At 36.2% G+C, this 23,170-nt stretch overlaps 2 protein-coding genes across 7 annotated transcripts in view; one reads left to right on the forward strand and one right to left on the reverse strand.

Annotated features, from left to right (window-relative positions):
- LOC143756820 (transcription factor COE3) overlaps positions 1-1,676 on the reverse strand; it is a 108,314-nt gene extending 106,638 nt beyond the window's left edge. For 2 of the 6 annotated variants that reach the window (XM_077247560.1, XM_077247561.1), the window contains exon 1: positions 960-1,490. In XM_077247560.1, the coding sequence (XP_077103675.1) occupies positions 960-1,093 (134 nt within the window). In that variant the 5' untranslated portion in view covers positions 1,094-1,490. Of the gene's footprint in view, positions 1-959 lie in introns of all 6 variants that reach the window. The other 4 variants (XM_077247564.1, XM_077247562.1, XM_077247565.1 and 1 more) reach the window with 4 other exon arrangements.
- A 12,558-nt stretch (positions 1,677-14,234) lies between these two features.
- nfkb1 (nuclear factor of kappa light polypeptide gene enhancer in B-cells 1) overlaps positions 14,235-23,170 on the forward strand; it is a 48,619-nt gene continuing 39,683 nt past the window's right edge. Inside the window, exons 1-6 of the mRNA XM_077247551.1 lie at positions 14,235-14,572; positions 20,298-20,361; positions 20,453-20,484; positions 20,642-20,719; positions 21,568-21,673; positions 21,819-21,912. Coding sequence (XP_077103666.1) covers positions 14,549-14,572; positions 20,298-20,361; positions 20,453-20,484; positions 20,642-20,719; positions 21,568-21,673; positions 21,819-21,912 — 398 coding nt within the window. The 5' untranslated portion in view covers positions 14,235-14,548. The remainder of the gene's footprint in view (positions 14,573-20,297; positions 20,362-20,452; positions 20,485-20,641; positions 20,720-21,567; positions 21,674-21,818; positions 21,913-23,170) is intronic.

Consider the following 23,170-nt stretch of genomic DNA (forward strand, 5'->3'; position numbering starts at 1 on the left):
ACTAGAGTGCAACCTTTATACATTTCTCAAAATCCCAGGTCTTTCTTTGAAGGCTGAGACAGAACAGCACACATGTCCTCGGTGTTTCAACATCATTCTAGAACCCATAGGAGAGTAGGCTAAGCGGAGGAACTCGCAGTCCTAAAACTAACTTTGATTCAAGCGCAAATGGTTTGGAAACTGATTTGGTTTGCATTACACTATTGAAAAACACACATGGTCGGTTTGACTTTTCTGTTTGTTAAAACAGGCCCAATAGTTTTGTCTACGACAGCGCAATAACCTCACAAACACATTTTCGACACTTTCAGGATTTATCTGTTATATTCTGTTGGCTAACGTAGGCTACCACTGAAATAAGATAAAGCCTATCAGAATAAATAATTTAAGATACTTTTTAATAGACTATTTCAAGGGCGCTCAATGTATTGCATATTTTATTTACAAACAAACTATAAACTCGCGCTTGTCAGTGATTCTTACTAGAGCTCTGTGTCCCTGCGACGCACGTGAAACATCATTAGATTAGCGCGAAATGTCAACATTTTAACGGTAAATAAGATGGCATGAGCGCGATATTCCAACCCAGGACAACCTGAAATATCCCCAGCTCTCTTTCAACCACAGATAAATCAGGTAGAACAATGTTTTCTCATGTGTGACAGGCAGTGTAATCAGAGTCCGCCTTTCTGGACCTGAGCGGGCAGCTTTTGCTAATGCGCCTAACGATGCGCAATCAGTTCCAACACGTCTACAACTAAATAACAGCCGACAAACTGACTGGGATACTGTGCTATTTGCGACGACCTTGTACGAGCACTTACAGATTCAAAATGACTGATTTCGAAACACACACAGAACTGTGGCAAAGCGCTTTCTCTAACGCGCTTCAGAAGCTCCGTTTCACGCACCCAACTACTTAGAATATGAACAACTTGGAGCTTGTTGGTGATGTTTACCTTTGCGCAGCTGTGTTGGCATCCAGTATCCCCGCGCTCTGCATCCAAGAGCGCACCGGCGTCATGCCACTCGTAAGGGGCTCTTCTTTCATGGTCAAGGCTCCCCGTGGGAGACCGTCCTGGATGGAGAACATGAAAATAGCCTTCAGGGGGATGTCTCTCTACACCAGCTCGAGTGGAATAATCCTCCTGCACCACCTGGATTAACAAAAAACAACTGAAAGGGGAAAAATCTTCCCCCAAAGTGCAACAAGGGGAAAGAGGTCCTTATCCAAAGACGCGTTGCCGTATCCCTTTGGGTGTTCCTCTTTCTTTTAGATTCCAAACCCAAGTTCAGTTCACTCAAGATTAACCGGTCTCTAGTTAAAAGAGGGTGGAGAGAAGGCAAGAGCTGTGGAGCATCTCAAAGGAAACGATCAGCCGGGATCAAGCAGACCTTCTCGTCGCGGGGAGAAAGAGGGAAGAACGCGAACTTGCTCTGAAGAAGAAGGCGAACAGACGCGCACGGGATTGTGAAATGAAAAGTGGGATAAAACGGGCGACTGCTTCAAAAAGGAGTAAAATGAAATGATTACCAAACAAGAGGGAGGGATGGACCAGGGAAGGCTTGCTGTCCCTGGGGAAAAGAGGGATTGGGTAGCAAGAAATCTCATTCCCTCCCTCCCCGTCTCTTAATGCCTCCTGTGTCCCAGCGGAGCGCACCTTCTCTCGGGTTCCGCGGCTCCAGAGCTCTCGGGGGGGACAAGCGTGGACCTGACGAGGGCGGAGACTTGTCCTTAAAAGGCAAAGTCATTTACATGTCGATCTCCGTTCTGAGTTCTGATTGGTCACGGTCATCCCTTGCGTCATTTTCAAAATTGGCCGCAAAAACTCAGCTGATGTTAGAGGGACTGAGCGCTCTGCCAGTGGAAGTGGTCTCGTGCTTTCCAGATTTAACCTGACACTTCCCTTTAATATCCAGGAACATTCACGACGCATTTCATCTATCATGATTAAAATATAATCGACTTGGATATATCGTTTTCCTGAAGTCAAATTTGTCAAAAAGTGCAGCCGGTTTAATTTGATACACAGTGAGTGAATGAGGATCCATATAAGCATACTGGAAAGGCTACTATAAACTACTATACATTATGTTTCCACAGATGGCAAAGCGCAGTAATTTTCTGTAACACTGTCAAATATTATTATTAGTGACATCTCTTAATTTTGTAAAACCTTGAAGGATGACGTTGTCCTCCTGACTAGGGACTATATGCTGCCTCCTGCTCGATAAATTAGAAGAAATATTCAAATTTAAGAAACCACAGGGTTATAAGCAGCTGCATGGACTACGATAATGATAGCAATCATAATAATATTATTATTAGCATCAGTCCACATGCAATGCAAATATAAAATAAATTATATTAACAAAAGTTATAATATAATTTGCCTCAAATTAATCCATTAATAAGCTAATGTTTTTGCTCATATACACATTATTATGCCAAAGAAATTTTGAATTGTGCATTGAATTGATTTTTGGTGTTCTTTGGCATTATTTTAAATTCCACCAAAGTATGCCTGATTAAATATTTATTACAGATAGCTCTCCAGAGCTCAGTCAGAAAACGACCCAGTGGGATTTAAGAAAAAAACACAAACAGACCTAATTTCTTCTAAAAAATATTATTGACTAAAGCAAAGAGTCCCCGTATAATGCAATATTCCACAAAAAAAAAAATTCCCTCGGATCCATCATAGCCTACACATTATTATTATTATTATTATTATTATTATTATTATTATTAAATAATAACTTTGGGACTATTTGTGTAATTATTTTGCTATAGCACATATCAATAATTCACATATCAATCTTCTTAAAAAAAATTATTTATTTTTATTTTACAAAAGAATTATCTTGCTTATGTTGTCTGAAAATGTTGCGTCCACGTCTCACTCAAAGACAAAATAGTTGAAGCGGCAGAAAAGCAGCCCGGTGTTCATGAAAGTCATCTACAAAACAACACGATCCCTCTCTGCCCTGAACTGGCTCAAACGGAGCATGACCCCTGACCACCAATAAAACATATTCTATTCTATATTTGAGTGGAGGTTGAAGGTCAATAGTCATCAGAAACTCATGTTGGGTTACATGACTAAACTAAAACATACAAGACAGTCTATAAATATTCTTTTCTATTCCATATTTTAGAGGAGGTTGAAGGTTCAAAACTCACAGCATCTGAAACACTTCGAAACTAACACAATATATTACAAATAAGACATTGACATAAAAATTCTGTGTCTCGTGCGCTTTTCGCAACTCTACAGACTCGTGATAAATATTTCTGAAAGCCCTAGATGTTTTAAGTAGAACATTTTCTAATGCTTTATTTCAGCCACTTTCGATTGTTTGGAAGTCTATCAAATGTTCATGTCTTATATATGCTCATTGATAGCAAGAACATGTACTTATATTTTACTCTATATTATTCCCATAATATTACATGTAGCCTGCCTAACCTATTCCGCGGAAAGGACGCTGTCAAATTGTAAAACATCATGTGAGCCGTTTTAACTGCACGCACGGGTTGTAAAAGTTGCAATTGGAGTAATATTCCTTGATACAATATAACACATCTGACTGACATTTTGCACTACGAAAAAACTCTAGTTTGGAGTGCACAATTTAATAAATATCATCACTGAACATATTTAGGGAAAAACGAGATAAGTGCAAAGACTTTTTTTATAGTTTTAATATGGAATTTATCTGAAATGTATCTTAAACAAAAATCGAGAAAACGCACTTAATATGGTATCCTGTCTTTTCGCACACATGTAGTTCAGGTTAATTGAAGTCACTATATCAGTAAGGACATCTTTCTGTCAGATGCTAGCGGTTGTTTCCACCTAGTGGCGGTCAACTAAAAACAAAACAAAACAAACAAACAAACAAACAAAAAAATGTCTTGCCAGGATATTCATCATCAATAATCATGAAATTAGTTCGAGCATCTAGAAACTTACTTAATGGTGTTCTTCAAAAAGTCCAGAGAAAATCTGTATTTTTCCTATTAGGCCTACTTGTTTTATTTTCTATTACTCCATTCAAAAGATGATTTCTTGCAATTTTTTGAATCACCTTAAATGTGCAATGACTGATATTAAATTAGGACCTCAAGAGTTTAAATAATTACTGGGGTCTTATGAGATGAGAGATTCAGCGGCTTGCAACATCATTTCATGGATAATTTATTTTATTGTTTATTTATAATAGCATGTGAGCTCGTCTGTTATTAGAATCAGACTGAGTGCTAATTGCAAGTAATGTACAAGCATGCAAGTTAGTAATAGTGATAATTATTAAGATTGTAACTTAAAACACAGAAGTCGTGACACCTGAGTAGTAAATAAAATAAGTACACTACTGAACAGACATTATCAGGACCATGCTATAATTTTGTTTGTAAGGTAAACAGCTCCATCTAGTGTTCTAACAATGACCCTACTAGAAGACCTGAATTCAAGCAAAATAACATCACTGTAAAAAGACATGATATTTGAGGAAATATTTGGGTTTTCTCAGAATGCCACACTGGCAGGACCCTCCTTTACACGTCCTTTAAAAAAGGGCAGGAATGTACAAAACGGAATCCAGGAACTCTACAGACTGTAGTGTCAATAGTTCCAATAGTTGAGGTCCTTAAGTACACAAAAAGGATACGACATTTAACACAAGGGTTACAAAAGGTTCTACAGAGTTTTACCAGTGTGGAAGTCCAAAATATTTACATGTACTATAGTGTCACTCAGTTCCACTCTTTCATCCATCCATTATATTCCCCCAAAATTATAGTTTTGGTTTAAAATTCTAGTTTTTTTTTTTGTTGTTGCAATATTTAATTACATCCTTGTAAGACCAGAATTCCCCCATACGTTGTAAATATATGTTTTTTTTAACATGCTCATTCACTCTCATAGACAATTGTGCACTCAGAGGTTTGCATATAAAATGTATAAAGTCAATCAATTTTGTATGCAGTGATGTTCTGATATGAGGAGGCAAAGTCCTCAGACTTTTTGTTGATGCGTTTTTGTTTTTTTACAAATCAAATGTAAATTCATGTCCCGGTTACAATTAATGTTGTCATATTTTCCTGGTTAAATATTAATTTATATTACATTAAATACAATTCTATTTTTTACATTAAGAGTGTAATACATTTTTATTACTGTTTATTAAAACCTATAAATCTCATCAAGTTGGTGGCTACAACAATTTAAACAATATAATTTATTTGTGAACTGATGTTTAGCAGTTCTTTTTAATAGTTCACTTATCATCAGTCATGCTCGGTAAACAGTCATAGACACGAATATGTAGCTTTAATTTCACCAAGCTGATTGCTCACTGAAAATGACAAAGCAGTGATTTTTAAGTGGCTGAGCTGTTTACTTACTTTTTCCATTAGCCAACACTATAATTATTTTCATTCAGACTGATTCGCAATGCAGGACACACACGAAAACAAGAGACGGGAACCAATCACAGACAATCATAACCAATCATATACCGTCATAACGTGATGGAGGGATTGTCTCTCATGTGACTTTCCCCCATTCATCCTCAATTACCCCCCATCGGGGGTCTGTTAAAACCCAATGGGCTCAGGGGAGGCAAGAGAGACACGGACCATCGCTGTAACTGTACCTGCGGGTGTCGCTGTTGGACAGTGTTAGTTTAGAAAAAGTGATTTATACACTTTTTAATGTCACATTTTGTAATATTTGCATTGTTTTATTTTTGTAATATGGATTATTTTTTTAGGAGGCAATGCTTCCCTTGCCTCCTCGTGGGAAACACCCCATATATAAATAGTCAAGTGCTGTCAAATCCATAAATCAATTCTAAAATAAAGGTTTGTGTTTATATAATAAATGTGTGTGTATATAATAAGCCAACACGTGTTTATTTAAATCTAGTGTTTTGCACATGTTTCTGTGATGGGTAGGTTTAAGGGTTGGGCCATAGAAAATAGCATTATCCCAATATAAAATCAATGGAAGTATAAATGTTTGTGTGTTTGTGTGTTTGTGTGTGTGTGTGTGTGTGTGTGTGTGTGTGTGTGTGTGTGTGTGTGTGTGTGTGTGTGTGTGTGTGTGTGTGTGTGTGTGTGTGATGTATGGCACTATTAAGGGGAATAAACAGAAACATATATCTACCTGTATCCCTTGAAAAGCAAAAGTAGGAAGTAAAAACAAACGTTTTTACAATCAGGGGTCACAAGAGAATCAGAACTAGTTTAGCTGGTAAACCCTTTCAAAACATTCAAGGAATTGATTGTAGATTCCAGTTCAAACATGAGGGCTGATGATTTACTGCTGTACATTCTGCTGCATAAAACAAACTGCTGCGAGTCTTTAATCGTTTCCTTTAAGATAAAGAGCACCATCTAGTGTTAAAATCATGAAACTGTTGTAAGATCATTAACATAAAATATAGAAGACCAAGTACCTTCCTTCTGTGTTTCATTGCAATATACAGGTAAGACTGGTGTCCACTTGCAATTCCTGCAAACAGAACAAACATGCCTGTAAACTTGTGCTGTTGTTTATTTTGACCTCTTTCCTTGATTATAAATAAAATGTATAAACCACATGAATGTTTTAGAAAAGTTTTTATACATTATGTAAATATAGGACTGGATATAATTTACAATTATTTGAAACTAACCATTAACTTGATAACATTAAAAATGTACATGATCTGTCTTCTATTTTCACCTTCAGCATAAACTCTTGAGGTCCTTATTTAATATCAATAAATCATTGCACATTTAAGGTGATCTAAATGATTGCTAGAGACCATCTTTTGAAAGGAATGTGAAAAAAGAAAATAATGAGAAATGCAGATTTTCTCTTGAGCTTTTGTAGAACACGCAAATTGGTCAATAAAATTCATAAAGCCTAACTATAATGGATAATATATTTTACAACTCAACTCTGAACAACTTAAAGGTTAAAGTTTACCTTTAAGTTGTTCAAAGACAATCACAGTGTTTTGGAAATAGCTATAAGTAAGACACTGTAAATCTCTAAGACCAAATAAAATATGTTGCCTGTTTCTGTGGGACAAGTTCTCTTTTAATTGCTTTGAGCAAAGAAATCAATCCAACATGTCAATCTTGAAAAACTAAAAATAACAAAGTGATGTTATGTACTGGGTCATAATATAAGCAAGTAATTAAGAGAAAAACCATTTTATGCACACTGTTATGTAAAGAGTTTATGAGGCTACAATATTTTAATAATCATAATCAACTGCTGCCAATCAACACATTCTTATAAAATTGATATTGAAGGAAAAGAAATATGACCTTGTCACTTAAATATGAAAATTAATAAAATATTTTAACAAAGCATTATGAGTGAACGTGCTAAAAGAATGGCTATGTTAACTCTTCCTTCAATGGCAGGTTGAAATCTGCTAAAGCCTGTTATGTACAGTAGAATGTTACATTTACTACATGTTGCATAATTGCTGCCTTTGCTAAATGACGCCATGGCATGTCGAACATTCCCTCCCTAAATGTCATCATGTAATGTCCACTACCTCACCTAATCTATATCATCATAGCCCCGTGTGTCATATACATATGGCGTTTTGTGCTCGTGCTACTGCAAACAGTGAGAAACACAGAAAACTGACTGACTAACCGTTAAAGTTGAGAGGAAACGCTAGCCTCGTTCCACTCACCCGCGCAACTGATGCTTACGCATGCGCACAGACAGACAGAAATTAAGAACCTTATATTTAATGCTAAAAACTGTAGAAACAGTAAATAAAGCAGGCAGAAATGCTGCTAGCAAAATCGCCTGCACAGGAAGAAAAATATAAACATTGTAATTCATTTAGGCACAACTGACATGCCAAGTCCATACTAGGAGAGATTTATAGCAAATTCCTGTCTCAAGATTTTGAAAGATACCAAAGTACCAAGAAAGTACACTGTTTTGAGATTGTACAATTTCCACTGAGAATAAATTAATTAATGTAAAGCTCGAAATCATACCAAATATGCTATTCTCATTTAGGAGGATGCTCTGCAACATTTATTACGAATGTATAATATTTTTACAGTTAAGAAGAGTTAGAGCAGTATGTAGGTCACTATAAATTTAAATTCCCAAGATGAAATTGTTCCTGCAGTTCACAAAATTTCTGGCAAGGTTATAACAAAATAATTTGAGGTCTTACTGATCAACCAGGGTCCTTCTGCCAGATGATGATTGACCAGCCCTGGAAGTCTGAGGCCTCAGGAAACGGCCCCCAATGACCAAATATAGTCCAGGCTGTCTGTGATTTTTCAGAAGGAAGGAAGGAAGATGCCACCACTGCCCCTTTTTTAAGGGATTTCACAATGTGTATTTATGTAATCATGTATTTTTATATTTAGGGGTTCAAGCGCGTAGCGCTGTTCTCTTTTAATTGCTTTGAGCAAAGAAATCAATCTAACATGTCAATCTTGAAAAACTAAAAATAACAAAGTGATGTTATGTACTGGGTCATAAAATAAGCAAGTAATTAAGAGAAAAAACATTTTATGAACACTGTTATGTAAAGAGTTTATGAATATTTTAATAATCATAATCAACTGCTGCCAATCAACACATTCTTATAAAATACATGGCTGTCTGTGATTTTTCAGAAGGAAAGAAGGAAGATGCCTCCACTGCCCCTTTTTTAAGGGATTTCACAATGTGTATTTATGTAATCATGCATTTTTATATTTAGGGGTTCAAACTCGTAGCGCTGAAACCCTATTGTTATTGTCAATTTCCCCATGATGCAGCATTCTCTCTAAAACTGATCAGGCAGACCGAGGCGTAGAGACTTGAAACTTTGAGGGCTGGAAGTACAGGTCCTTCTCAAAAAATTAGCATATTGTGATAAAGTTCATTATTTTCCATAATGTAATGATAAAAATTAAACTTTCATATATTTTAGATTTATTGCACACCAACTGAAATATTTCAGGTCTTTTATTGTTTTAATACTGATGATTTTTACTAAAAAATTAGCATATCATGAAAAGGGTCTCTAAACGAGCTATTAACCTAATCATCTGAATCAACTAATTAACTCTAAACACCTGCAAAAGATTCCTGAGGCTTTTAAAAACTCCCAGCCTGTTTCATGAGTCAAAACCGCAATAAGACTGCCGACCTGACTGCTGTCCAGAAGGCCGTCATTGACACCCTCAAGCAAGAGGGTAAGACACAGAAAGAAATGTTTTAACAAATAGGCTGTTCCCAGAGTGCTGTATCAAGGCACCTCAGTGGGAAGGAAAAAGTGTGGCAAAAAACGCTGCACAACGAGAAGAGGTGACCGGACCCTGAGGAAGATTGTGGAGAAGGACCAATTCCAGACCTTGGGGGACCTGCGGAAGCAGTGGACTGAGTCTGGAGTAGAAAACATCCAGAGCCACTGTGCACAGGCGTGTGCAGGAAATGGGCTACAGGTGCCGTATTCCCCAGGTCAAGCCACTTTTGAACCAGAAACAGTGGCAGAAGCGCCTGACCTGGGCTACAGAGAAGCAGCACTGGACTGTGGCTCAGTGGTCCAAAGTACTTTTTTCGGATGAAAGCAAATGTTGCATGTCATTCGGAAAATCAAGGTGCCAGAGTCTGGAGGAAGACTGGGGAGAAGGAAATGCCAAAATGCCTGAAGTCCAGTGCTGCTTCTCTGTAGTTCCCTCTTGCTTGAGGGTGTCAATGATGGCCTTCTGGACAGCAGTCAGGTCGGCAGTCTTACCCATGATTGCTGTTCTGAGTAATAAAACAAGCTGGGAGTTTTTAAAAGCCTCAGGAATCTTTTGCAGGTGTTTAGAGTTAATTAGTTGATTCAGATGATTAGGTTAATAGCTCGTTTAGAGACCCTTTTCATGATATGCTAATTTTTTGAGATAGGAATTTGGAGTTTTCATGAGCTGTATGCCAAAATCATCAGTATTAAAACAATAAAAGACCTGAAATATTTCAGTTGGTGTGCAATGAAACTAAAATACATGAAAGTTTAATTTTTATCATTACATTATGGAAAATAATGAACTTTATCACAATATGCTCATTTTTTGAGAAGGACTGTACTCACACAGCCTACAACGTCACCAAAGGCGCGCCCCGGCCTGACGGGGGCGCTACACCGGTCAAAAGTACAAAATGGCTCATCACTTCTAAACCGTTAGCATAGGCTCAAGTGTCCTATATCACTGGAATCCTTGGCTCAAGGCGGACAAAATGCATACCTCGGATTTGCTCGCCCTTCAGGCGCCATTTCCGAGTAAATTGAGTTTTTTTTTGAAAAAACTACTTTTATGAACTACTCCTAGGTTTTTGGCCTGGTCGGAACCAAACCACTGCATAAATATTCTCTGGAGAGTGACTATCAATAATCATCAAAAAATTCTAAATTTCAATTCACGGTCGCTATGGGGAACCAAAATGTTCGATGTGACCGCGGCCACTTTTACTAAAATGGCTATAACTTGTGAACGGAAAGAGATATTTTCGCTAAACTCGGGACACATGTTTATGAGCTCAATCTGAGGTCACATGAAAAAAAATCACGACGATTGACCACTTGGTGGCACTATAACAGGGGGAAAAAATCATAAAAATAGCTATTAGCGCACCCAACCGTTAGTCCGATGAAAATTTGCAAGCAGTGTCTGTCTAGGGTGCCATGATAGTCTATGAGAACATTGGCGTGTCTCAAAAAACTCAATATGCGTCATCGGCACAAGGAGCCTGAGAAGTTTCAAGCCAGCGTTTTTCACGAAAGTGACCTCCTTAGACTCCTGAATCCTTGCCGCGATCAGGCAAGACATGGTGCTATAACTGTCACAAAAAAAAACTGTAAAAAAACATATTTTTCCTTAGTAAATTGCCTATATTCCCTATAAATGGTCTTTTCCATCTATGATCTAAGTGTATTAGTTTATTTGGATCCCCATTAGCCGCTACCTAGGCAGTGGCTACTCTTCCTGGGGTCCAAACAAGTAAAAAATACAAAACTACATTTAACCAACAACAATAAAAAGTTAAGTCAGTGAATTAACATACTAACCCAACATTCATTCCAAATATCAAAATCAACATTTTACTATATATTGTGCCATTAAATGTTCCTTTAAAAAAAAAAAATTAAAACTAATTTTTATTTCTCTATACATCACAGTCCGTTGTTTTGCAGTGGTTTTTGAAACAGGAAATAAAAAAACATTACTTGCATGCCTGGTGTTAAAATTATGACTTGTACTACTATACAAAAGTTGTGTACATGACATTAGGAACTCTAGACACAGAAATATTTCTTATAAAACAAAGCAGAGAGACAGTCCTTCATCAGTGAATTCTTATTATATTAGCCCTTCAATTACAGTTTAAAGTGAGTCATGTCGCTCTGTTCTGGACTAATTGTAATTTTTCAATTAGTTAAATTTTTTGTCTTTACTTGATGCACTCAACCACACCACTGTGCAATAATCTAAGCAAGTACCATTGTTTGCACAATTTTAGAAATTCAGTGTTGTGGTAAAAATCTCATAACTGACAAACCCATGCCTGTTACCAAATTTTCTATCTGTTTTGACCACTGTCTAATATAACTCTAAGAAGTCTTATTTCCTCTACCTGTTCAATAGGCACACTCTTTGACAAATTTAACTTTTGATGCAATCAACTTTTGATGCGATTTGATGCAAACACAATGCTTTTGGATTTTATCAAGTTTAGAACCAACTTATTATTCCGTACCTACTTTATGACCAATTGTATTTCCTCATCCAAAGCAGTAGACAACAGCGTAATTGATGTTGCAGGTAAATATAATGTATTATCATCTGGATACATGACTGTCCATGCACACTTTAAAACAAGAGGAATATGATTGGTCTTAAACAACTTCCTTGAGGCACACCACATTGCAACTCTCACATCTGAATAACTTCCCTTATAAAATACACATTGTCCCATTAGACAGTTAACTTTTAAACCAATGTAAAGTATGAGAGGTAAATTTGTAACATTTCAGTTTATTCAGCAATAATTTATAATCCAGTACATCAAAAGCTGAGCTCAAATCTAAGTTATTGTCATCAATCTGTGCTCTCTCGATATAAATGCTGAATATTAGAGAGCAAATTATTCTCCTTAAAGAATAATTGAATTTGCTCAAAAACTATCAATACTTTGCTAAGAACTGGTAGGAAATCTTATAGGGGAGCAAACTTATTGGTCGACTATTATGACCATTAAAACCCAGTGCTGCATTTTTCTGTAGATTAATCACTTTTGCATCTTTCCAAGCTAAAGGAAAAATCCCCTTTTCAATACTGATAGATGTGGCAAAGATGTGGCAAACTGGTTCTGCCAAACAACATTTCTTTATATCAACTTTATTTCTGAAAAAATCATTAAAATAATTTCCAATTTCATATGGTTTGAAAATAGTTAAAAATGAGTCACCTGTTTCAATAAAATAAGGAATTTGACTTGATTTCCTATCCATTATTTCATTGAGTGTACTCCACATTGTTTACAATCATATTTACATTCACTCATTTTAATTTTGTAAAACATTATTTTCTTTTTCCTATTAACTTTAGTTAGCCTACTTGATTTCTTAATTTTTCAATAGACATCCCAATCCTCCTTGTTCCCAGTTCTGTTTGGTACCCTTTGGCACATCTCTCTCAAACTTAATGTTTTTCAACTCATTCACTTCTCCACACCCTCATCTGAAGTATGCAAGCGTAAAAATAGCTGCCACTGTTAGTGCTGATGTTCACATGGTCCTATATTGGTTGGCTGAATTGGTGTCGTACATTGACTCTCGTAAAGGCTTCCTTCACACATGTCATCCAGGCAGCTTTAAGGATGACAATTTTTGTTGATCTGGCATTAGTCTGTCAATTAACAATAAGCTGAAATTTTATCTGCACAGAATGGCCTTGATTTAACTCTGTCAACTTTGATTTTCTCGTGTGGCTTGTGACTGACTGTTTAGTTTCTAGTTTAGACTGGTTAAGTTCCTCATGTCTTAATGTTTTTCAACTCATTAACAATCCATTTACTAACAATCTTCACTGTACATTTTTTCATAGGTGCATGTTTGTCCACCAAAGGAAAAAAATATCTTTCAAATGCTAACAATGCATTATCAGGATGAACTTCCTTATAACATCAATCCAACATAAAGTACATTATTTACTTCTGTACAAAATGATTATTGACTTAATCTCTTATATGATCTTTTATAAATTACTTTTGGCTTCCTAGGTTTTCTAAGTGTTTACATACTTGCTAAATTAAACACAATATATATTTTATGCATTTGCTTAAAGGCCTTAAACCACTTGAACCCCGATAAATGCTGCTTGCAGCTTTAATTATGTTATTATATTAAGTTTACATATGGAACAATAAATTTGACTTTAAAGTTGGCATGAAACAGAATTTGTGATAGTCTTTTCGTGATGTATATATCCGAGTGAAAATGCTTCTCGATCAAGAAAAAATGTAGGCCGGGACTTGATTTTGTCCATCTCAAATTGATTGGGTCCTTGGATGGTTGTGGTTTGCTAATGCAGTGATGTCATGTGAGTGACAGGTTGATGCAAGATAGTGGCTGCCTCTAAAATCGCATACTCTTTTTAGTATACTTATTTTGAGAAAGTAGGCCTAATTACTTAACAGCCGCCTAAAAAAGTATGTGTGTAGTATGAATGGACGTAGGCCTACTATATCTGCCATCTGCCTACTTATTTTGTCACATACTGTTTTTTGCCTACTATATAGTAGGGAAATGTACGATTTTGGATGCAGCCGTTGATGCAAGAGGGGAAGTTATTTTAGGCTATATTAAATAAAAAGATAAAATAATATAATAATGATGAATTAAAAAAATAAATAAACAATGGTGTGCAGAGCTAAATCTAATTTCCATAAAAATGAAGAATTTTCAATTTTGATTTCATTGAGACTTTAACTTGCTATCAGTAGGCACTGGTTTTGAGACACAACCACTAAAAAGAGAGAAAGAACCCTGACACAAATCCTCGTTTTGTAAGACTGTTTCGTAATGCCTTTTCCTCTCTGTTATTCACTGCTTCCAGGATTTAACACAACATTTCCGTAAACTGATGTTATGCGTAGACGTCAGGACAGATAGAGGGAGTGAGAAAGAGGACATTTTGTAAGAGAGAGAGAGAGAGAGAGAGAGAGAGAGAGAGAGAGAGAGAGAGAGAGAGAGAGAGAGAGGAGGTGGAGACACACATACCTATACAAGTGTTCAGTATTGAAATACAGGCCTACCCGATCATACTCAATATAACTTTCATTCTCGTCAGGATTATTATCGCTCGAACAGCTGGGATTCCGTTGGTCCATTTTAACGGCTTATTTTGTTCGTTTCCGTTTCGCTCTCTTCGGGTTTCTGTTGGATCTTTAGTGTCTGGCTAGCGAGCACAGCTAACCGCAGCTAGCCGGATACATCTCCTCTTTTCTCGGCCTCAGGAGCCCAGTACACTCACAGAATGGCATTAAAACGAATTCACAAGGTAAGATATTATATTTTATGTTAATAATTTTAAATCCACTGCTCAAACCCTTCTGGATATGTTATAGAAAGTTAGCCTATGTTAACAAATGCTATGAGGATAGCAGGCTTGCCTATGGAGGTAACGTTAGGCTGTTTTTGTTTTTTATCATGTTTAGTATTATTATTATGATGTTTATTGTATTATTGTTACCTCAAAAAGGAATGCCTATCGATCTATCGATCTATCTATCTATCTATCTATCTATCTATCTATCTATCTATCTGTCTATCTGTTAATTAATTCATTACATGTAATACCCATATGTAATAATAACTATACGACATTCCTCATGTTACTGGTTAAAAACGGAGGAAATACTGGAATTCGATTTTAGAAGGTGGATGAGGGGGATTTAATGTGGATGTGTTTCCTCTGTGAGTCACATCCAGGTAAACACAACCTTATGGGATTTCTCATGTTTGAACTCATGGTGTTGGTTCAAGCGAATAATATTTATGAATAATCATCCAAAGAAGCAACGTTAGCCTACTGGTTGGGACAGGATTTGCATTACTGATTTTGAGGAAATCCTATGGGCATATAATGCAGACTTGTTAGTTCTTTGGGTTCTTCTTATCTCTTTTAATAGTGATGCTCTTTTATTTTGGTAAAAGAAATTTGCGTCATTGCTAGAAGTGTTTCCTGGAATGCTACTATGAGCACATAATACTCCAATCAGAAATATCCGGCCCATACCAGCATGAAGTAGTTGCACAATAGCCTAGTTGTTGAACTTGGCAAAAGGATAATTTTCACCTGTTTCGCTGACTTTGAGAGCTTCTATGAATTAGACTGACACACCAGATTGTTTGGTGGCAGACGGCCAAATACTGAGTTGGTCCCACTTTCTGTGGCTTGTTGTACCCATATCAATCAGTTTCCAGGGCTTTGGGTTTTTTATTGGGGAAATGAAAAGTATGGCAGATATTGAAAGATGAGCTGAGAATTTTGGAACAGCAAATGCCAAATGGGCACACAGACGACTGGTTGAAAATACCAGCAACATGTAGACCTATCTGAAGTGGGAGGGCTGGTTTATTCTCCACACCCTCATCTGAAGTATGCAAGCGTAAAAATAGCTGCCACTGTTAGTGCTGATGTTCACATGGTCCTATATTGGTTGGCTGAATTGGTGTCGTACATTGACTCTCGTAAAGGCTTCCTTCACACATGTCATCCAGGCAGCTTTAAGGATGACAATTTTTGTTGATCTGGCATTAGTCTGTCAATTAACAATAAGCTGAAATTTTATTTACACAGAATGGCCTTGATTTAACTCTGTCAACTTTGTTTTTCTCGTGTGGCTTGTGACTGACTGTGTAGTTTCTAGTTTAGACTGGTTAAGTTCCTCATTAGTACCTCAGAGATGGATCTAAGTCAATCTCAGATCCATGTTGTTTGATTTATATTGCTTCTCGCAGCAAAGACGTTTCAACAAGTTCATATGCTTAATCATGCCATTTTTGTTATTGAATTCAGAATGCATTTTCTTATTATATTCTTATTTTTATATTATAATTAAGTATACAGTGTTTAATACGTTTTAATTGTTATAGTCTGATTTTTTTATTTTATTTTTGTCAAAAAGTAGAAACAAGTTTGGTTCTTCAAATTGGTTGTAAGAGGACAATAATGAGGTATCATGAGACCGGTAAAAAATAATATCAGTCTGTGGTTTTAATTTCTACTCATAATCTTTCAGGTCTGAGCAACTGATGTTCTCATAGGCATTTGTATGTTCGTCAACTGGTTTTGTATTCAGAGATGTGCAACCTGTCAGCAGTATTATGAACTAAACAGTGAGACTACCTGTATTTGTTTTGATGTTTCCACCTCAGACATTCTCATCATCAAAGAAAGCTCCGACCTCTACTTCCTGTATGGTCACATGTTCACATGCACAGGCAAGCGCTGCCAGAGGGTTGCCTGCACTTCGCATACGTGAATTCTCAGAAACTTGCTATTTTCTCAGAAGTGGTTTATATAGTCACTGTATTTTCCCATAAAGAGAAAGATCTAGAACGGTAGTCATTTCCTTGTTGTCTAAATGCCGAGGTGTGGCCAGAGATCATAAGACTAGTTTATTATGCCACAACATTCTTCATTATTACTTTCCTCTTTTCCTCCAATTCTTTTATTAATAATTACTGTATTAATAATCACAATATAGTTCTTTTTTGTTTTATTTTATTGAAAATAATAACAAAGATGCAAATAACACAGTAGAACAAACGCAGGATTCAGGAAAGACATAATTCAGAACTATAATAATCAAATTTAAAAATCATTGCATAGTCTTTAGTCTATTAATTACAAATAAATGGATTATTATTAAAGCTACGAAAGTTATTCAGTCAAGAGCAGTGAGTGATTCCCTCTTTTCTTCTGGTGCTTGATTAACACTATTATGAGCAGCAGGTTTATTATATTAAGACCTAATGCATGGATTTAATATAATGGTACACACCAGACACCCCCCCGTTTCACTTAAAACATAACTGACAATGTTTCTGTGAGTACTCGCCAATACATATTTTGAAATAATACTGTGTGTATCTGACCATTTTAGCGCAAATATTCCACTAAAGAGAACTGAATTCAGGATTGCATGGTGTCTGAGAAGCGTGTTTTTGTGAACGCTCTTGTTTAACGCATGGGATTCTTTTTTTATGGATTATTGCGTTTAACTCTGTTTGACATCAAGCACATCCTGCACTTTTTTTTCAAATTCATGCATCATCTTTTCATAAAAACCAAAAGGACATAAGCATACGCATCTTTTTTATTAACATAAGAGTAACATACGTATAACTAAAGCAATTGTACTACAATAATATAATCTACATAATGCTAATATGTATTTATTACTTTTTATTAATATTGCATATTTCTTATACTACTAAACATTCAATGTTTGCATACAAAATACAGTAAATATTGTGAAATAGTATTCAAATTTAAAATGGCTGTTTTCTATTTTATTATAATGTAATGTATTCCAGTGATTAATATTTTTCCAGGATTCTTTGATTAATAACTTCAAAAGAACATTTATTTGAAATATAAATCTTTTCAAATATTATAAAATGTCTTCAGCACATTTTTTAAGTTACTTTGTGAATATATTTTCTGGATAGTAATCTTTAAAACCCCTCTCAAAATAAGTAAAATTGTTATTTAAAAAAAAAAATTAAGATGAAGTTTGTTGGGAGAGTGTGAACTCCCAATATTTTAAATCTAAGAACCAATTGGTTTGACTTTATAATAACCCATAAAGAAATGAAAAGGCTGATTTCTTTCATATCGTGTCATAAAGTCTGGTCTCCGTGATTTTTGCCAAGTAAGACATGGTCCTGGATCAACATATTTTGCTGATCCTGAAACAACATTCCTGTCCAAAATGTAATCCTAAGCCTATCCCTAAACCTTACCCATTAATTATCCATAAAATCAGAGGGAAATGATAGGAGAATAACACTGATGTAGAAGCACCTAATTCTGGTTGCAAGCCTAAACTTGACATAAACTGTAAACTTTTCCCTCAAATCTGATTGGTTGATTGGAATGTACTTGGTGAAATCACATTTACTCATGAATTATGTTAACTAGGTACAAGGGGATACATCACAACAAACTTCTGAATATGACATATTCTGAGACTAAAATCAAAACAGTTTGAAGTGATCCTTAGATTTTTTGCTGAACTTGCTGATGTTTGGGGGTTTTTAGGGGACTAAGGAAACCAAAGAACATTTTGCTCAATCAACCTCTGATGTTCTTTGGAAAGTTACATTAAGACATCAGGACTGTCATTTCCTGCCTGTTTTTTCAAGAGTTGAGAAAGCTGTCCGTATTCACATCAGTGAAGGGGTGAGAGCATGTGAAATTAAAGGATAATCTGTCCACTGTTCCCATCTTATCCTGATGACACATGAGTCTCCGCTCCGATTGTTCTCCAGGGTCAACAGTTTGGGCCTCGGGGACAGAAGAGCGTATAGTTGTGACAGTTCATTAATTACTTGTTATCTGTCTGGAAGAGGAATTCATGTGGATTAAAATGAAGGGACTGAAGTCTACAGTTTCCTACAGAGACATCTTAAATTTCAGCTGTTTAAATGGCTAAATGTGTAACTGACACAATGACTGATAATGTACTTGAAATCAAAACCCAATTTCTTATCCAGTACATTAAAAGAGACGATCAATCAGAGTGTAAATATTGAAATAAACACCAATAAATGGTGTCATGTCTTACTTGTCCTGATAGTGGCATTAGACTCTTGTTGTAAAAACTAAATTATTATACATAACATTATTAACCACCTGTAGGGCTGCAGCTATCGATTCTTTTTGTAATTGATTAATCTAGCACTTAATCGATCGATTAATCGAGTAATCGGATATTTTTTTTGTGTGTGTTTTTATTAACAGAATAGTTATATTAAACTTGTGTCTATTTCAGTTAAAACTGTTATAATTTATATACTATAAGTTATATAGTATGCAAGTTATAAAGCTATCTCATATGTGAATTTTCCTTTAAGATGTTATAATATAACCACTCTAAGCATCTAAGCATATTTGTGTATTCTGGTAGTTTAACGCTGAAGAAGAGCTGTAACGTGACTTGTTGTTGAACACGCAGTAAAAGCTGACGCACTTTTTGTTCCGTGCGTTTTAACTGAAAAATGAGTACTCTGAATCTTTATTAAAAACCAATAGGCTGGGGACTTCAATTTTTTGTTTGTTGCAATTGAACGTGATAGTTACGTTTACTACTTAAAAATGTCATCAAAGGTAAAAATCATATCTAGTCAAACCGCATCACGACATCGCTACAAATACAGTATGGGATTAAAATCAGCGAACATCAATAGGCTTAGACTACGTTACCTTGTTGCAGCGAGTTAAGTGTATTAAGTGTGTAATGATCCCACACTTTAGACAATTTCTGCCGTTTATTTACATATTTATTCTCCGCCATCGCGCCAACTAAATTCAAAATATATGCTTCCTGAACAGGTCCCTGTGAATAAACGGTCCGTGTGAAACAATCAAATCCCTGTGCAGCGCGCATAGAGCGCGTCATAGGACTTTAACGAGGCTTCGAGGCGAGTTTTTGCCTCGAGGAATTTTTGTAATCGAGTAACTCGAGGAATCGTTTCAGCCCTAACCAGCTGTGCAACTTCCTTAACACACTGTGATGACTGAACGTTTGCACAGACTGTGTCTTGTATATTGCTTAATTGCTTCAAACCATTGGTTATTCAAGAAGATTTTCCATTTTACACACAGTAAGAGATGAAATTGACATTTTTTGACACATCCATATAGACTCTGAAATATGTGGTTGTAAAGCTGCATGTATAAGAATTATGAAAGAATAAGAAAATTGTTAAAATAATTTAAGATTCAGTATACAGAAGCATGTCACAGGACATGTTAGCTTCCAAAAGTCAACTAGCTTTATGGAATTCTATCAATAATTTGTATAATTATATAAAATATGAGCATTTTTTATCATAAGTGACATGACATGGTATTTTTAATTTTGCCGTTTTACCTCAGGAATGAAATGTAAACTGTATTGATGGATGAAAGATGACATAGTTGATAGGATATCCTGAATTAAGAAGAAAATAAAAGATCCTGTCCAATACTGATGCATCCTCTCTGTCTTTAGGAGCTGACTGATCTGGGCCGGGACCCCCCAGCGCAGTGCTCAGCAGGGCCGGTTGGAGATGACTGTGAGTGATTTTGCTGTTTGTTTTCATTACCTGTATCCGAGCACATCACAGAGCTCACCGTAATGAGACGTTTCTTGCTCTTTATTTGCAGTGTTTCACTGGCAAGCAACAATTATGGGACCTGTAAGTGGATATATGGCCTTATTTGCATATGCATGTTAATGATGGATTGTGGCATTTATTTGCATGCAGTGTCTGTACTGTTATAACACTGAATTAACTAAAGGAGTCACGGAAATCGGGTAACATTGTTCTGTTGTTTTTTTCTTTTTCTTTACAGAATGACAGTCCTTATCAAGGGGGTGTGTTTTTCTTGACCATTCATTTTCCTACAGACTACCCTTTCAAACCACCTAAGGCAAGAATCAAGTATTTAAACAACCTTCAGGTTTATTCTGTCTGTAAAGAGTAAATTTTAATAAGCCGGGCTCAGACTACAGGAGTTTCAAGCCTTTTTATCCATCCTGACATTCAGAGAAAAAATCGCATTCAGGGCATCAGTCGGTTCCAATGTTCGGCCCACATTATCTGGTAATGTGAGGCGTTTACAGATCAAATCTCAAACCTCCTGATCTGCTCGCAGACACATCGGGCCGCCCCGACAATATCAAACATGTTTGTTTAGGATTTAAAATCGGGATGATTATGTCTATGATTATGTCAGCACTTCCACAATAGCTAATGAGAGACAAGTCTACAAGGAGAAACAAACAGCAGTGCGGGTTCGGTGGACAATCGAGATGGAGGAACGGCTGGTCGAAATGTGGCAACAACACAACTGCCTTTATAATGTCTCCTCGGATAACATCTACAGCGGTGTTGTACAGCAGACAACACCGTATCCATTTTGTTTACATCCTCTTCCCCGTGATATCACGTGAGGTGCTAAAGCTGGCACGATAATCTTAAAAATATCTTGTAGTCTGTGATGCACCATGATTTTTAAATCTTCTAGTGTGTGCAGGTTTGAGATTTGAAAGACGAAAATCTGCGAAGATTCTCCTTTTGTGCGTGATGCAACCAGATTTCACAATCGGTTAAGATTTAAAAACTCCTGCAGTCTGAGCCCGGCTTTTGCAGTATTTTGCACATGGCAGCAGGTTTCTCTTGTGGAGCCTGACTATTCTAGAGATCTACAGTAAAATATCAGTTGGTAGGTTTGAAATGTATGTGGTCTGACCATCTGTTTCACCCTCTAATTTGCAGGTTGCTTTCACCACAAGAATTTATCACCCAAATATTAACAGTAATGGCAGCATCTGTTTGGATATTCTAAGGTCACAGTGGTCTCCTGCGTTAACTATCTCTAAAGGTGAGCCAATTAAAATTAACAGAGAACAAAATCACTAAACCTTAATATAATACCTTTTTCTTAAAGAGTAATTTTATCGGATAGCCAATATATGCACTGATATTGTTTATGCCATGTGCCAACCTCTCTATTCTTTCTGCTGCAGTTCTATTGTCCATCTGCTCACTGTTATGTGATCCAAACCCAGATGATCCATTAGTGCCAGAGATAGCACGTATCTATAAAACAGACAATGAAAAGTAAGTGCATTTGTTTGTCTGGGGCCTTATAAATAAATCCAGGCTGTTTGTTCTTTAGCTGATGTAAATAATAGAGATGCCTTTTAGATAGGGGTGTGACAAGATTTTGTACCACAAGTTTCGCGATATTTCTCGTCGAGGTGAAAAGCTGTCTCACGATATCAGGATGACGGAATTGAGTTTGTGTATCACTGTAACCTTTTACAGTGCTGGTCTACAGGGCAGTACACAGCATTGAGGTCCGGACCTCTTTAGTCTTCTGAAGTGTATTTAATAAAGGTTGTAAAATAATTGCCTAATATCAATTCTACTTTGGTGCTGCAAAGATATCACACAACACCAAGATAACCAACCCTTCTCATCTGAGCTGCCTCAGCGGTCTAACACCGCTCGTCTGTCAAAATGTTTGAAATGATCAATCAAATCAAAGTAGGCGGGCTTTATCTTCAAAAAAACGGCTGAGTGCGAATCACAGTGAATCACCGCTTCAGTTAACGGTCATAGTGTGAGATAAGATGTAAGTAGCTTAACTAAGCATTTTATATTTGACAGCTGTTTTACCATAACTGGTAAAGAACTGAAAAATAATCAAGGATGCAAAATAATACAATTTAGCCATTTATATATATATATATATATATATATTTTTTTTTACGTGATTCATGTAATGTAATTCGTAACTGTCGATGATACAAGAAATATTAAGTCGTTTTAACCACCTCTGTATTTACACCACAACCCTCTGGTGTTCATAAAAGATGATTGGTTAAAACATTACAAAATGCACCTACATTATTTAGCATTTTGTTACTTTCAGTTGAATAAAAGACGATTTTTCCAGTCTTATATTACGGCATTTCTTTTAAATATAGTGTTAAAATAATGTCTTCTCTTGTTCTTGTGGAACCAATATCGTGTATCGTCTCGTGAGCTAAGTGTATCATCATTCACATCCCTACTTTTAGGTAGTGTGAATAGTTTGATGTCTCCTTTCAGGTATAATAAACTAGCCAGGGAATGGACAGAGAAATATGCCATGTTATAGGGGTTAAGGTGAGCAAGGTAAAGTGAGAGAGTGTTTTTGTGTGAGCATGAAAAGGCTTACTAATCTCTGGACATCACCACATTGCAGAATTGTTGGTCACTACTAGTACAGTAGGTGTTCATACTACTGGATGCTCTAATGTTATTGATGGTGTTCATAACTGGATGTAGCTTTTTTTTAAAATCATATTACACGTGAGACATACACTACCGT

The sequence above is a fragment of the Siphateles boraxobius genome, unplaced genomic scaffold, assembly GCF_051911475.1.
Source record: "Siphateles boraxobius isolate OS27281-9 unplaced genomic scaffold, OSU_SipBor_1 3, whole genome shotgun sequence".
In the NCBI taxonomy this organism is placed as follows: Eukaryota; Metazoa; Chordata; class Actinopteri; order Cypriniformes; family Leuciscidae; genus Siphateles; species Siphateles boraxobius.